Source organism: Leptonychotes weddellii, chromosome 5 (genome assembly GCF_054177405.1).
Source record: "Leptonychotes weddellii isolate Sample4059 chromosome 5, ASM5417740v2, whole genome shotgun sequence".
Lineage (NCBI taxonomy): Eukaryota > Metazoa > Chordata > Mammalia > Carnivora > Phocidae > Leptonychotes > Leptonychotes weddellii.
Window position 1 is genome coordinate 117,095,317 of NC_138373.1, and position 13,406 is coordinate 117,108,722.

At 41.6% G+C, this 13,406-nt stretch overlaps 2 protein-coding genes across 4 annotated transcripts in view; one reads left to right on the forward strand and one right to left on the reverse strand.

The window, feature by feature from the left end:
- Positions 1–13,406, reverse strand: part of LOC115940598 (uncharacterized) — a 404,464-nt gene that overhangs the window by 24,642 nt on the left and 366,416 nt on the right. The window lies entirely within an intron of this gene.
- The window catches only part of RAB3IP (RAB3A interacting protein), a 45,517-nt gene continuing 37,052 nt past the window's right edge, over positions 4,942–13,406 (forward strand). The window contains exon 1 of one of the 2 annotated variants that reach the window (XM_006732335.3): positions 4,942–5,134. Coding sequence is in view for 1 of the 2 variants with exons in the window: in XM_006732334.3 (XP_006732397.1) it covers positions 5,965–5,975 (11 nt within the window). In the remaining variant the exon portion in view is untranslated. Of the gene's footprint in view, positions 5,135–5,339; positions 5,976–13,406 lie in introns of those variants that run through there. The other variant, XM_006732334.3, reaches the window with a different exon arrangement.

Sequence of the window (13,406 nt, forward strand, 5' to 3'; positions counted from 1 at the left end):
TCCTTTGAAGTGTTTCTCCTTTCCTGTATTTATTACAGTATAAGCACTCGTTACCTCAAAGTAGCTTCCTATCTAATCTTCTCTCCTCCCATTTCCCCTCGAGTACATTCAAGGCATTGCCACCACATTACTCTTCTTAAAGCACTGTTTTCATCATTTCACCCTTCAACCCAAAATCTTTTAGGAACTCCCTTCTGACTCCCAAATGCCACTTCCTCAGTTGGCACTTATAATCTCCCAGGGTCTGGCTGCCACATATCTTTCCAGGCACTATTTACCTGTTCTTGTTGCATGCGCCCCTAATCTGCCGTGCTCCCCATCACTGAACACATTGCGTGTTTTCGTTATAATGCCTTTGCTCTATTTGTATGTTCTTCCCCATCACCATTTCTCTCCTCCTAAGTCTGATCTCAGATGATGAGCCAGAGATTGCTAGTTATTTCTAATATCTGTTCTTCTCTTTTTCGTTAGTATTAGAACTACTGATTTTTAACTGGGCACATCGCTACTCAATAGAAATGACATGTTTCAACCTTACTTATAGTTAAGTTCTGACCAATAAGGGGCAAGTGTAGTGATGTATACAAGTTCTGAAGGTTTTTTTTTTTTTTTTAAAGATTTATTCATTTATTTTAGAGAGACAGAGAGAAAGAGTGAGTGGGGGGAGGGGCAGAGGGAGAGAGGATCTTCAAGCGGACTCCTTGCTGAATGTGGAGTCTAATGCGGGGCTTAATCCCAAGACCAATGGGATCATGACCTGAACTGAAACCAAGAGTCAGATGCTTAACTGACTGAGCCACCCAGGTGGCCCTGCAAGTGTTCTTAAATAAGAGGGGTGTGTCCTTTTCTACCCCCATCTCTTTTCTGCTGGCTGGAAATAAGGATGTGATGGCTGAAGCTTGAGCAGCCATTATGGATCATGAGGTAGAAGCTGCATGTTCAGGATGGTAAAGCCACATGATAAAGAAAGCCTGTGTCTGTGCTGATTGGAGAGCCATCGTATCAACCCTGAACTGTCTATACTTATATAAGAGAAATCATTTTATTTTGTGTAAGCTACTGCTATTTGGGGTTTTTAACTGCTACAGAAACCAACCCCTCCATTAAAATACATAGTTTAGGATAATTTTCTGGTGGCCATTGATAGCAATCCATTCAAAATCTAAGCAAAATGGGGGAATTCTTTTAAGAATACAAGGATTTGTCACAGAACCTATGGGTGGGGATGAAGGAAGCCTCAGGAATAGATTGGAATCTGGGACTCTGGGGAAGCCACGAAGTCCCCTCATTGTGTCTCACCCCTCCTTCTCTTCTCTCTCACTGCAGATTATTTATGCACTTGGCAGAGCGAAGCAATAACTATGTGTTTAATAGATGGCAATTTGGGTATCAGTGAGATAATATGGATCTGAAGCCAATTACCAAACTTTTCCTTTATGTATGTAGCTTGTTAAAGTGACTCTTTTGAAGAGAACCATACTCTTCAGAGTCTAAGCTCTTCTGTTAACCTTTTTCTCTAAGCCCTCCAATTTTTTGCAGTTGTTTATTCCAACATCAGAAAAAGGGCCTGAAATGCAGAGTTGTCCATAACTGATCTAATAAAAGACATTTCAGAGACAGTTCTGTTTTTGTACAGGAGTTTCAAAAGCAAATTTCTATGGGAATGCCAACACTGGCTCAGAAATAATTATTTTGCTAGACAAGGAAATGATAGATTATTTTTGGTTTATTTTTCCCTGTAACCAGCTTTTTTTCCCTTCGTTTTTGTTTTTTCGCATTTTGCATTGTTCTTATTTACTGTCTGGGTTCCTGCTTTTACCTAGTTTTTTGCCCTTAAGGATTTCTTACATTCTTGTCAGCTTATTGAAATATTTGATAATATGTTTTATCTATTTTACCTAGCACTTTGAGTTGCTTTTGGTGGGACAATTAGCCATTCTCTAGTCTGTCATACTACTGGACATGAAGTCCAGTATGCTTTTTAGAGTTTTAACTTCATTTGTTTGTAAGATATTACCCTGTTCTGAAGACCCAAGCCCTAACTTTGGTAGTCCAAGTTCCCCTCTATAAAGAGGAAGACTACCCTTCTACCTATGTCAAATTGTTCTCTGTAAAAGATTCATGAGATAATTAGCGTGAAGTCAGTTTGAAACTGGAAAGTACCCTGTAAATTTTCTGGACTTTGTAAACAAAAGAGGCAAACAAGCAATAAAAAATCATAACTAAGGATAACAACCCTAGAATGACTTGTTCAATTTAAAATTTCTACATATTTGCAATCATCTTCATTTTCCAGAAAGTCTTAAGATTCCTTTCTTTTTTTTTTTTAAAGATTTTATTTATTTATTTGACAGAGAGAGACACAGTGAGAGAGGGAACACAAGCAGGGGGAATGGGAGAGGGAGAAGCAGGCTTCCCGCCGAGCAGGGAGCCCGATGCGGGACTCGATCCCAGGACACTGGGATCATGACCTGAGCTGAAGGCAGACGCTTAACAAACTGAGCCACCCAGGCGCCCCGGAAAGTCTTAAGATTTCTTAAAAAATACAATATTATTTACATGTTGTATTTGACATTAATTGTATAATTTATTTTTTAATGAAAGAAAAAGAAGGCAAATTTAAGCACACCACAAAATCTATCATCACATTTTTAAAGTTTGTGAAGGGTCTGTCCCTTTAATATATGGGTGAGCAATCTAACCTAAGAGGTTTACAACACTTTATATACTTTGCAGGCTGAGATTCTGAGTGTCTCACACTTTGTAATCTATTTTGGTCTCTGTGCTGCAAGGACGATGAAATGTTATCATAGGTAACTACTCATATCGCTCTTCTCATTCTCAAACAGTGCTCACAGGTTAAGTATGTGAGAGGAAACACCTCTAAGTACATTCCAAAGAGCCTCTTGGATGCTAGGTGATTTGCAAAGGGACCAGCCTGGGACTCAGGCATAAGGTTACTGCTTACTATTTCCTGTAGATGCTCCATATCTTAACTCCGACATAGAACATATCATAGGGCCTGTCCTCTAAACATTTTTTTTTTTTTTAAGATTTTATTTATTTGACAGAGAGAGAGAGCACAAGCAGGGAGAATGGCAGGCAGAGGGAGAGGGAGAAGCAGGCTCCCCACTGAGCAGAGAGCCCGATGCGGGGCTTGATCCCAGGACCCTGGGATCATGACCTGAGCCGAAGGCAGACGCTTAACCAACTAAGCCACCCAGGCGCCCATCCTCTAAACATTTATATACCAAGACAGCACATCTGCATGTATGTCATTTACTTATCTGTATATATTGAGCCAGTCCTACTACATGTCAGGTCTTAGGCTTGTTCTCAAGAAGCTCATAGTTATTAGGAAAATAGACAAAACTACAATTATCATTCTATGTGATAAATGCTAGAAAGAGACAAGGTCCTATGGGAGCACAGTTAAGAGCACCTAACCCATACTGGGGTGGGATAGGGTTGGGGGGCAAGCCAACAGAGAAGGGTTCACAACAGAATTGATGCTTAGTCTGAATAGTGAAGGATAAGCAGGAATTAGATAAGGAAAAGGAGGAGGGTTAGGACTTAAGAAAAAGGAGTAGCATATGTAAACATGACATGTATGAGATAGTATGACAAGGCTGTAGAACCCAAGTAGTTTGCTGCATGCTGAGTTTATTTATTCCACCTAGTTACTCTTATGCCTGTCTCCCTCGCTATGTTCCAGTTCTTGGGGTGGAGACTGTGTGTAATGGTTTCTTTGTCCCTACATGGGGACAAAGATGGACCACGGTAAATGATGAATAACAGTATTCATTTAGGACATGACATGAATGACAGGGGGTAAGGGAGAATGTTAGGAGTCCATTAATGGAGGAAGTTTATTCCCTAGTGACAGTGAATAGGAAATGGGATAGATTTAAGAATTACTTGGGAATTAGAATGGCTAAGACTTGCTATATTGGCGATGGGGTATAAAAGAGTAAATAATGACTTTCCAGATTTCTGTTTGGATTATAGGTAGACAATAACAGTAATAATGTTATTAGTAGTAACAGCTGATATTCATTAGGAAGTCTGCATCATGTAGTACACTGTTTTACATGTATTAGACCATTTAATCTCTCAACGCCTCAGTGAGGTAGATAGGCTTTTTATTCCTACTTACCGATGAGAAAATCGGGACTATTAGAGATCAACTTGCCCAAAGTCACCCAGCTAGCGATAGCGATTTCAATCCCAGGAATTCTGATTCCTGTAGTCATACACATAATCTACTCTTCTTCACTGCCTCTAACAAATGTGATCAATATTTAGAATGATGATCCTATTCAATGTCTGTCACATAAATTGCATGTCTTTTACTAAACATAGAGACGCATACGGTGATCACCTCTTTTTGATCCGATTTTGGGAGCTCGGTCCTGTATTTTTCACTTTTCCTACCTGGAGAACCTAAAGTGGGGTGGAAGTCTGATAAAAAAAAAAAGTTGACACAAAAGATGAGAGAAGGCGAGTACAGAAGGACCTTCTCGAATGCTCCAGCCGCTGCTCAAATGATGCAATCTGGCTCTATCAGGCTTCCTCTGCTCCCAGCCCCAGTCGCACACGCACGCACACGTTGTACGACATATATGGACGCCAAGTTTCAGGTTGGTTCTAGCAGTCCTCAACTCACATCGAAGGTTCATTTTCCAACTCCTGGACACTCCACCACGAAGTTAACTCGAAGCCGCCTGTCGAGCCCCGGGAAACACCGCCCAGCGAGGCGAGTGCTCGTTCCCAGGGCAACCGCCCACAGAGGCGCCTGGGGCACGCGCCCCGGCACCTGCGAAGAGTCCCGCCTGGCGCCAGGGGGCGCGGGAGCGCGTCGGCTCCTCCCGCCCCACGCCAGCCCCGCCCCCGCCCCGCCCCCAGCCCCGCCTCCCCCCTCATCGGGCCAGGCCTCTCCCGGCTCCTGGCCCCGCTCCCGGCGCAGGCGCGGTCCCGCGCTCCCTCGGCGGCTCCCAGAGCAGCGCGCCCACCGTGCCTGAGTGTAGCGGCGTCGGCCGGCCGTCCTCTTCCTCTTCTCGCTGCTTCAGGGCGCGCTCCATACAGTCCTGAGAGCGCCCCTGGGCGCGGGCAGTGGCCGCGGTGATTTCGTCAGGTGAGTGCAGCCGCGGGAGGGAGAGGCCCCGGGCGCGGAGCACCGCCCCCCTCGGCGCTCGCGCGCCCGCCTCCCTCCCGCGAGCCGGTCTGGAGGGGCAACCGTGGCAGGTGCAGGTGCGGGCGCAGCGCGCGAGGACCCGGCCCAGCAGCCCCGGACCGGCAGGCGCGCTCCCTCGGCTCGGCACGCGGGCTTTAGGACCCCCGGCAGAGGCGGCGGCAGGGCTCGGCGCCTCGGAGTGTCTGGGGCCGCTGGGGCGTCGGGCGGCGGCGGCTCCTCCCCCGCCCCCCGGACGCGGGCGCGTTACTCATTAACTGCGCGGTCTCGAGCGCCCGCGGCTGTGAACCCAAATCCCGGTTACCTGTCGGCGGGGCGCGCGCGCGACTCAGAGCGGGGGGCCCGCGGCCGCGGAGGGGAGGGCTGGTTCTAAGAGAGTTCCCGAACAAGTGTGGAGCCCGGCGCTGCGCGGGATCTGGAGTGGGGTGAAGCAGTAGGCTTGGACCTGGAGTCTTAGTAAAGGACAAGCGAGGCTCCGTGCTGAGGCGTAGAGGTCACCCTCGGCAGGTTTCGGCGAAACTTGGGGGGCCCGAGCAAGCTCCAGGAGTCGCGCCTAAGGTTACCGCGCATTTCGGCCCGACTTTTGTTTCGGGGAATTAAGACGAGCTGCACGGACGTAATTGTAATTACCCTGCCCTTCCACCGTTGACAACTCCCTCCGACCGCCCGGGGACCAGGCAGCTCTCATGGACTCTGGAAGTGATGATGTTAGGTGGAATCTGCAGCACGTGAAGAGTTGCCAGTTGTTACGGCATTAAGAAAACAAATCTGTAATGGCTGAAGGGTAAGGTCTTGAAAATTAAGAATGCTGAGTTAATACTGACCCCTAAGAAGCAATTTAGTTTCGTGGAAATACAGCATATTCCGAGGCTACCTGTTTCACACTCCTGTTTCCCCCTCCAACTCTTTCCTTTCAGTGTAGGGAAAAAAGCGGTGTAATCTTTTGCCATGGAATGATTACATAATTGGAGGAGACAGATAAGCGGATTAAAACAAAACTGTTCTTTTTAAATCGATTGAAAGACCCAGTTTCTGTTCATTATCCTCATTCTTATTTTGTTCATATGGTGTCTTTAAAAAACGGTGAATGACAAATCAAGGAGAAAAGAGACAGAATAGATTTGTAGGCTGATCATAGTAAATATTTGATACTGTTAAATATTCCACCAGTTTTATGGGGCCTTGTTCTGTTAACATTTGTTATTTATTTACCAGTCCTGTGCGTTTTGATGGAACTTTTCATGGACAGACATTGAATCCCAGCTATGGTTTATGTGATCTAGTCCTAAAGCCCTTGTGGAATTCATAGAAGTTAGTTTAGCAGTTCTACAATTTTACAACAACAGTGTATTTCTTATGGTGTGTGTATATATATAAACATATATATGTATGTATATATGTGTAACAGTAAAGTTATATACTAGTCCATACATTTATTAACCGAAGTGGACACATTAATATAACTCTTACTTGTGTGTTTGGCAAACAATTCAACTGTAGTATTGAATACCTCTCACCTTTTGCTAGGATGGATATTTGCTGTTTGACCACTTGTGGGTTTTCTAATTAGATACGCTTTTACTTTTTGAATTAGTATAGTTATGCATATGCTTCCGTTAGTGTATTTTTCTTCTGATTTTCTCTAAATCCTCAATTCCACACAACACATACATAGACATTCCACAAATAATTTTTACAATGGAAGGTTTCTTAGAAATCTGGGTCCCCATCAATTCTTAATATGGCAGAGCAAAAACTTGTAGGTGACAGTGGTTTTGCATGTATTATTGTAGTTAGTGCACCTTTTGTTTTCTTTCCTGAGCAGGACTGACTGAACCAATTAGTTACCTGGCGATATGAAAAATTATTAATTGGTTTTAAAGTTTTAGCTCCATTACTTACTGTGCACGTGACCCTGAGTACATCTAACCTCTCAGAGCTTATTTTCTCCATTTGTAAGTGGATAGAGTATTAGGTCAAACGTAATGCCAGTTTTCGACTGTTTTTAACATGGTTCAAACTAATACGAACATCATAATGGTGGGATGAGAATTAAATGAGACACTCCATGTGAGATGTGAGGGGTGGGGGAAAGGAACAAATACTAGCTTGGCAGTGGGCCATACACTGTGTTGCTCTAGGTACTTTGATTCCTTTGGTCCTCGACATTCCTGGGATATAGGTGGTATTACATTTTACAGATCAGGAAGTTGAGGCTCAGAAGGTGAAATAACTTCCCTCTGGTTACTTAGTTGTCAGTGGTCATATAGATGATTAATGGCAGAGCCAAGCCAGGATTGAAAACTGAGTTGCTGCCCAAAATGGAACTCCTCACACGCTTGCTCCTTCCATTCTTTTCTACATCTTCTGTAGAAGAACTTTGTAATTAGAAGGAGACAGCAGATGAAAGGTGTTATTGTCATTTGTATTTCTGGCTAAAAAGTGTCCAGGTTTTCTGGTGATGGTGATACCACCACTGCTACTCCTACTTTTGAGCTTGTAGCTTACCACACGTCAGGTTCTGCTCTACGCGCTACGCCAAGTCATTTACTTCAACAGTGTTTGTTTTTTTTTTTTTTAAAGATTTTATTTATTTATTTGAGAGAGAGAGAATGAGAGACAGAGAGCAGGAGAGGGAGGAGGGTCAGAGGGAGGAGAAGCAGACTCCCCGCCGAGCAGGGAGCCCGATGCGGGACTCGATCCCGGGACTCGATCCCGGGACTCGATCCCGGGACTCGATCCCGGGACTCCAGGATCATGACCTGAGCCGAAGGCAGACGCTTAACCATCTGAGCCACCCAGGCGCCCCTACTTCGACAGTGTCTTAAGAGTTAGCTAATGCTTTATCCCATTTTATAGTTGAGATGATTGAGACACTGAGAGGTTATGTAGCTTGCTTTAAGATTGTACAGCTAATAAAGCGACAGACTAGATTAGAAGTCAGGCAGTTTGTCTTTAATGTCCATGCTCTTCACCACTACGCTCTCCTACTTCGTGTGTAGGTTGTAATGCTGAATTGTTTTTTATTAAGCTTTTATGAGATACTTAATATTAGTATAATAAGTAATTCTTTATGTGTCACCAGAGATTGAGCATCTACTCTGCAAGTCACGGTGGGGCGGGGGGGTTAAAGGAAAGTATTCATGGAGTCTGGAAGGCAGGCCTTATAATCATTCCTGTATCTTTGATAAGTTCTCAAAATTTAGAAGGCATGTGTCACATATATGTGTTGTTGTAATTTTAAGTGCATGCCAAATACGGCAAAGCATTAGAATAGTTGGAGAGTGGGGAGGAAGGATGAGTCGTGGGTAGAGATACTGTGTGTTGAGGTAATGAGCGAAAACTTTCAGGATATTCTGAGGGAGTATACTTTTTCAAGTGTAAAGCTTTGTCTTAGAGTTTTGGTTAAGGTGTAGTTCATTAAAGGGTAGTAAGTTGGTTACTAAATTAATCACTTAAACACACTTGGATATTTAATTAAATTAATTTTTTTTAAAGGTTTTATTTATTTATTTGACAGAGAGAGACACAGCGAGAGAGGGAACACAAGCAGGGGGAGAGGAAGAGGGAGAGGGAGAAGTGGGAGAGAGAGAGAGAAGAAGGCTCTCCGCGGAGCAGGGAGCTCGATGCGGGGCTGGATCCCAAGACCCTGGGATCATGACCTGAGCCGAAGGCAGACACTTAATGACTGAGCCACCCAGGTGCCCCGAAACACACTTGGATATTTTAAAAATAAAATATCTGAGCTTTTGAAAACTCCTTGGTAGCTAATTCCTCCTTTTCTCTGCTGTTCTCCCTAGCTTTGCCAGGTAGTAGTTCTGTTTTTTTTGTTTTTTTTTTTTGTTTTTCTCTTTTATGCTTCCAGAGTACCGAGTACATGCCTCACCTTTGGTATTTATTAGTTTTGGTATTCATATTGCCTTGTAAATGCTGAGAGTGAGTTCTCCTCCTCTAGTATACACGTGCTTTGAAGGCAGGGCGTAAGTCCATCATACCCCCCCATTTTATAGCTTTAGCACTGGGCCTGGAACCCATAGGTACTGGGCTGTGTTTGGTGATGGGTGTCAGTGGAAGAATGTTAGGATGTATTGAAATTGATCTACAGTAGTAATGGAACTGTATTGAGTTAGAAATGCGGGGACTAAGGGAAGGAAGAGAGGGACATACTTCCAGCAGCTAACATTAACTTGCTATCTCTGTTTTTTCCCTTCTCTTTTCCCTTTCAACTTACAACTAAATGAGGTAGTTTCATAAGTTTAAATTCTACCTAGTCATGGTTAGAAAAAAGTGAAAAAGTAATCTTGATTTATCTTAGAATATTGGCAACAGAAAATTAGATAGCTGTAGTCATTAGCTGAGATTACTTAGATCAGAGGAAAAGAATGGAAAATTTTGAAGTAGTTCAAGTTTGTGGGGGATTTGTTTCTTGTAGTTAAGAACAGGGTTGTAAACATAAACATAACGGAAGTTGATAGAATTCTACAGAAATGAATTGGCAATCTGATATGAAGAAACTGCAAGAATGTGAGAGTACCTTAGAAGCTTAAAAGAGCATACAGATGATAGCTTAGAGCAAATTAAATAAGTGAATTGTAATTTGATGTGTCTAGATAATAGTATTGAGTATTTGTTAGGAGCACCTAGGTTGACAGATCAGGGTAAAATATAAAAAACAACCAAAATAAGTTCAAAAAACAGTAAAAGTGCATTAATTTGCTGTTGGGAAGAGAATTGTATTTGAACTCTGTACCTCAGAAAAAAATCTTGTTTTCCCTTTTCTTTCCTTTTATGTCAGATAACTAAGGATCCCTTCTGATTATAAGACAGACCCCTTAGGTTTTCACTACTGTGTATTCCGTCTTAGATTTTTACAGATAGCTCACGTTTGTATTGTGCTTTGCAGTCTATGCAACATTTTTACACTGATAGGTAAGTCATTTGATTTTGTCAGATATAGGCAGGGGAGGTAATACCACCCATTAGAGATGCTGAAACTGAGACCCAGAGAACTTAAGTGACTTGTGCAAGTTTACACAGCTGGTTAATGACAAAACCTGAGCTAGAAAGGTTTTCTGAAACTACTTTGATAAAATGCTCCAGATTCCCCAAACTTTTTAAAAAGTCAGTTTCTCTAGTCTTGATATTCTCTCAAGGTACTTACTGTTTTATCTTTATTTTTGAAACAAAGGTAGCCTGGAATCACTCTCTCTACTCTTTCTGCTTTGCTATTCATTCTCTCTCTAAAGACTCTTACTGTTTATTTATCCAATCAGTATACACCTCAGTGTCTACTGAATGTTGACATATATTCTTGCATATGCAAAATAAGGTGGCTTCCATTATTAAGAAAAAGAGGTGGCTCAGATGGTTGAGCGTCTGCCTTCGGCCCAGGTCATGATCCCAGAGTCCTGGGATCGAGTCCCGCATCGGGCTCCCTGCTCCGCGGGAAGTCTGCTTCTCCCTCTGCCTCTCTCTCTCTCTGTCTCTCATGAATAAATAAAAAAAATCTTTAAAAAAAAAAAAGAAAAAGAAACTTGGAAAACATTTTTTATGTTTCTGTTCTAAGGATTTGTAGTTAAATACAATATTAGTAAGCCAGTTGCTAAGTTATGAGCATTTTCTGAAAATCCTTAATTTAAAGAATTTGCAGTAAGTAGCATTCCTAAAATATGTCAGGTTGTGCATTTGCGTCCTGTAAAATTAGTAAATGGAACTTAATTTGTGGTCTGTTTTAATAAGAGTGGGAAGATTGTGTAGCTTGATTGACCATCTTACTAATTTTTCCCTTTGGTTATTAATTAAATTTATACTTACCAACATAGAATGCTTCTTAAAATATAAATGTGATTTTTTTTTTGTTAATAACAAAATGTTTAGGAAGCCAACTTTAAAATTACAGTGAATGTTAATGAGAAAATGATTTATATATATATATATATAGCATACATACTTTTTTGTCCCCCCTCCCTTATTTATATAGTATTTGAATAAACTTGAAAGCTGTCAAATTTGGAGAATTTCAAATAAAATAAGTAGATACAAAAACGTAGTGAACCTCAAAGTTCCTGTCATTTAGCCCAGGACTCAGCAAGAAGGGTCAGTCCTGCCACATCTACTTCGCCCCTTCTTGTATTATTTTGAGCAAATTCCAAGCATTGTATACTTTCGTCTGTAAATATCTCAGTATGTTTTTTTAAACAATGAAAGGCAGTTAGCTACAATACTGTTACACACTTTAAAAAATTAACAATAATTTCTTAGTATGAAATATCCACACTTTTCACATAAGAGTAAGACCACAATAATAAAATCAAGCTTCTATTTTTACTTATATGCTCCCCCCACCCAAGTTCTATAAGAGGCTGAATAAGTATTTTAAATCCCACATAGCAGCTAAATAGAGGAGGAAATGATGATAGCAAAGAGAATATAGGAAAAAAGAATAGAACACAAAGCAATAGTGAATGCTTATTTCAGTAGCCGTGAGTTAGAGAAACTTTAGTTTTGCCTTTCTGGAAGTAAGACAGGGTTCAGAGATTAAACAGTACTGTGTTTAAAATGTGCACTCACTCATGGTTCATTGAGTGAGACCTGCCCTAGAGAGCCTCTGTCTTGACCTACCCATTGTCTGAATCCTGCCTCTTCTCCCCGGTCAGTTTTCCCTTTGAAGTGATTCTTTTTTTTTTTTTTTTTTTTTAAGATTTTTTTATTTATTCATTTGAGACACAGAGATACAGAGACCGAGAGAGAGCATGAACAGGGAGAGAGGCAGAGGGAGAGGGAGAAGCAGGCTCCCCGCTGAGCAAGGAGCCCGATGTGGGGCTCGATCCCAGGACCCTGGGATCATGACCTGAGCCGAAGGCAGACGCTTAACTGACTGAGCCACCCAGGCGCCCTGAAGTGATTCTTGGATGTAGTGGAGTCAGGTGGCAGAATCAGACACACCAGGGTTTGAATCCTGGCTGTTATTTATTGACCATTTGACCTTGACAAAATTATTCTCTCCGAGCCTATTTCTTTTTCTACAGAAAATTTTTTTTTACAAAAAAATCCCAGTTCAAAGGGATGCTCTGAGGAATAACTAGAATAATGTATACTATGTATATGTGTGTATGTATAAATATAGATGGCACTATTCGAATGTTTTTCATGTGTGTGTGTATATATATATGTGTGTGCCTCTGTCCCTTCCAATCTTAAAGTATGACCTTGACAATGAGCACTGGGTGTTATTCGCAGATAATGAATCATGGAACACTACATCAAAAACTAATTACTGTATGGTGACTAACAACATAATAAACAAACAAACAAAAAAAGACCAGACCTTTATAACATCTGGGCTAGCCTGTTGTAATATCACCTCTTAACCAATTGCCTCTAGTCTCTTCTCTCTAAAGTCCTTATTGCCTTGGGAGTCATTTTTTTCTAATGACTACACCACAGTGTATCTGCACTTGCTAAAATGTAGATCTGACCGTCTCTTCAGGATAAACTACAGGCAGCATTTTCCATGTTAAATGAAGCAAGCTTTTAATGATCTGTCATATATTTGCTTCTCCAGCCTGATTTTCTCACTCTCTCCTTTGTTAGTTTCATTAGTGCCAAACCGTTATTCCCTGACTGTCCTGTTTTATTGCCCTTCTTGTCCATCTATTGGATTCCTACTCAGCATTTAAAATCTAACTTATATTTTCCCTCTCCTTGAAACATTTCCTTCCCCCGCCTCTCCTCCCCAAGCCCTCAGGGTAATCCTTTAGTGGCTCACAACAGCTGTGCGCCATCTCTTTAGTCCATTTTCATAGCGCCATTCTTAGAACTTGGTGCCAGGATTTGCTCTGAGGAGCTGAAGCTGGCGATCATTCTTCCATTCTAAATAGAATAAACACAATTGATAAAAAAATTTTATTAAATGCCTAATATTATATATGGGTAAAATGTATGTAGTAAATATGTTTTAAATGTTAATGGTTTTTAAGGAGGTGAATTAATTGTTGGAATTTGTAACACTTTAGTTCATTATACACTATTGAAATAGCAATCTAATTTTTAATGACAAGCTGTTTCTTCCAAAATTCGTGCTAAATTAAGAAGTCATTTGGGAATTAATAAAAGCATCTGGACCTTCCTCCCTGCCTTCCATCCTCCAGCAGTCTGTCAATAAATTGAAAGAGAAAAATAATACATATGCAAACATCTATGCCTGTTATATACG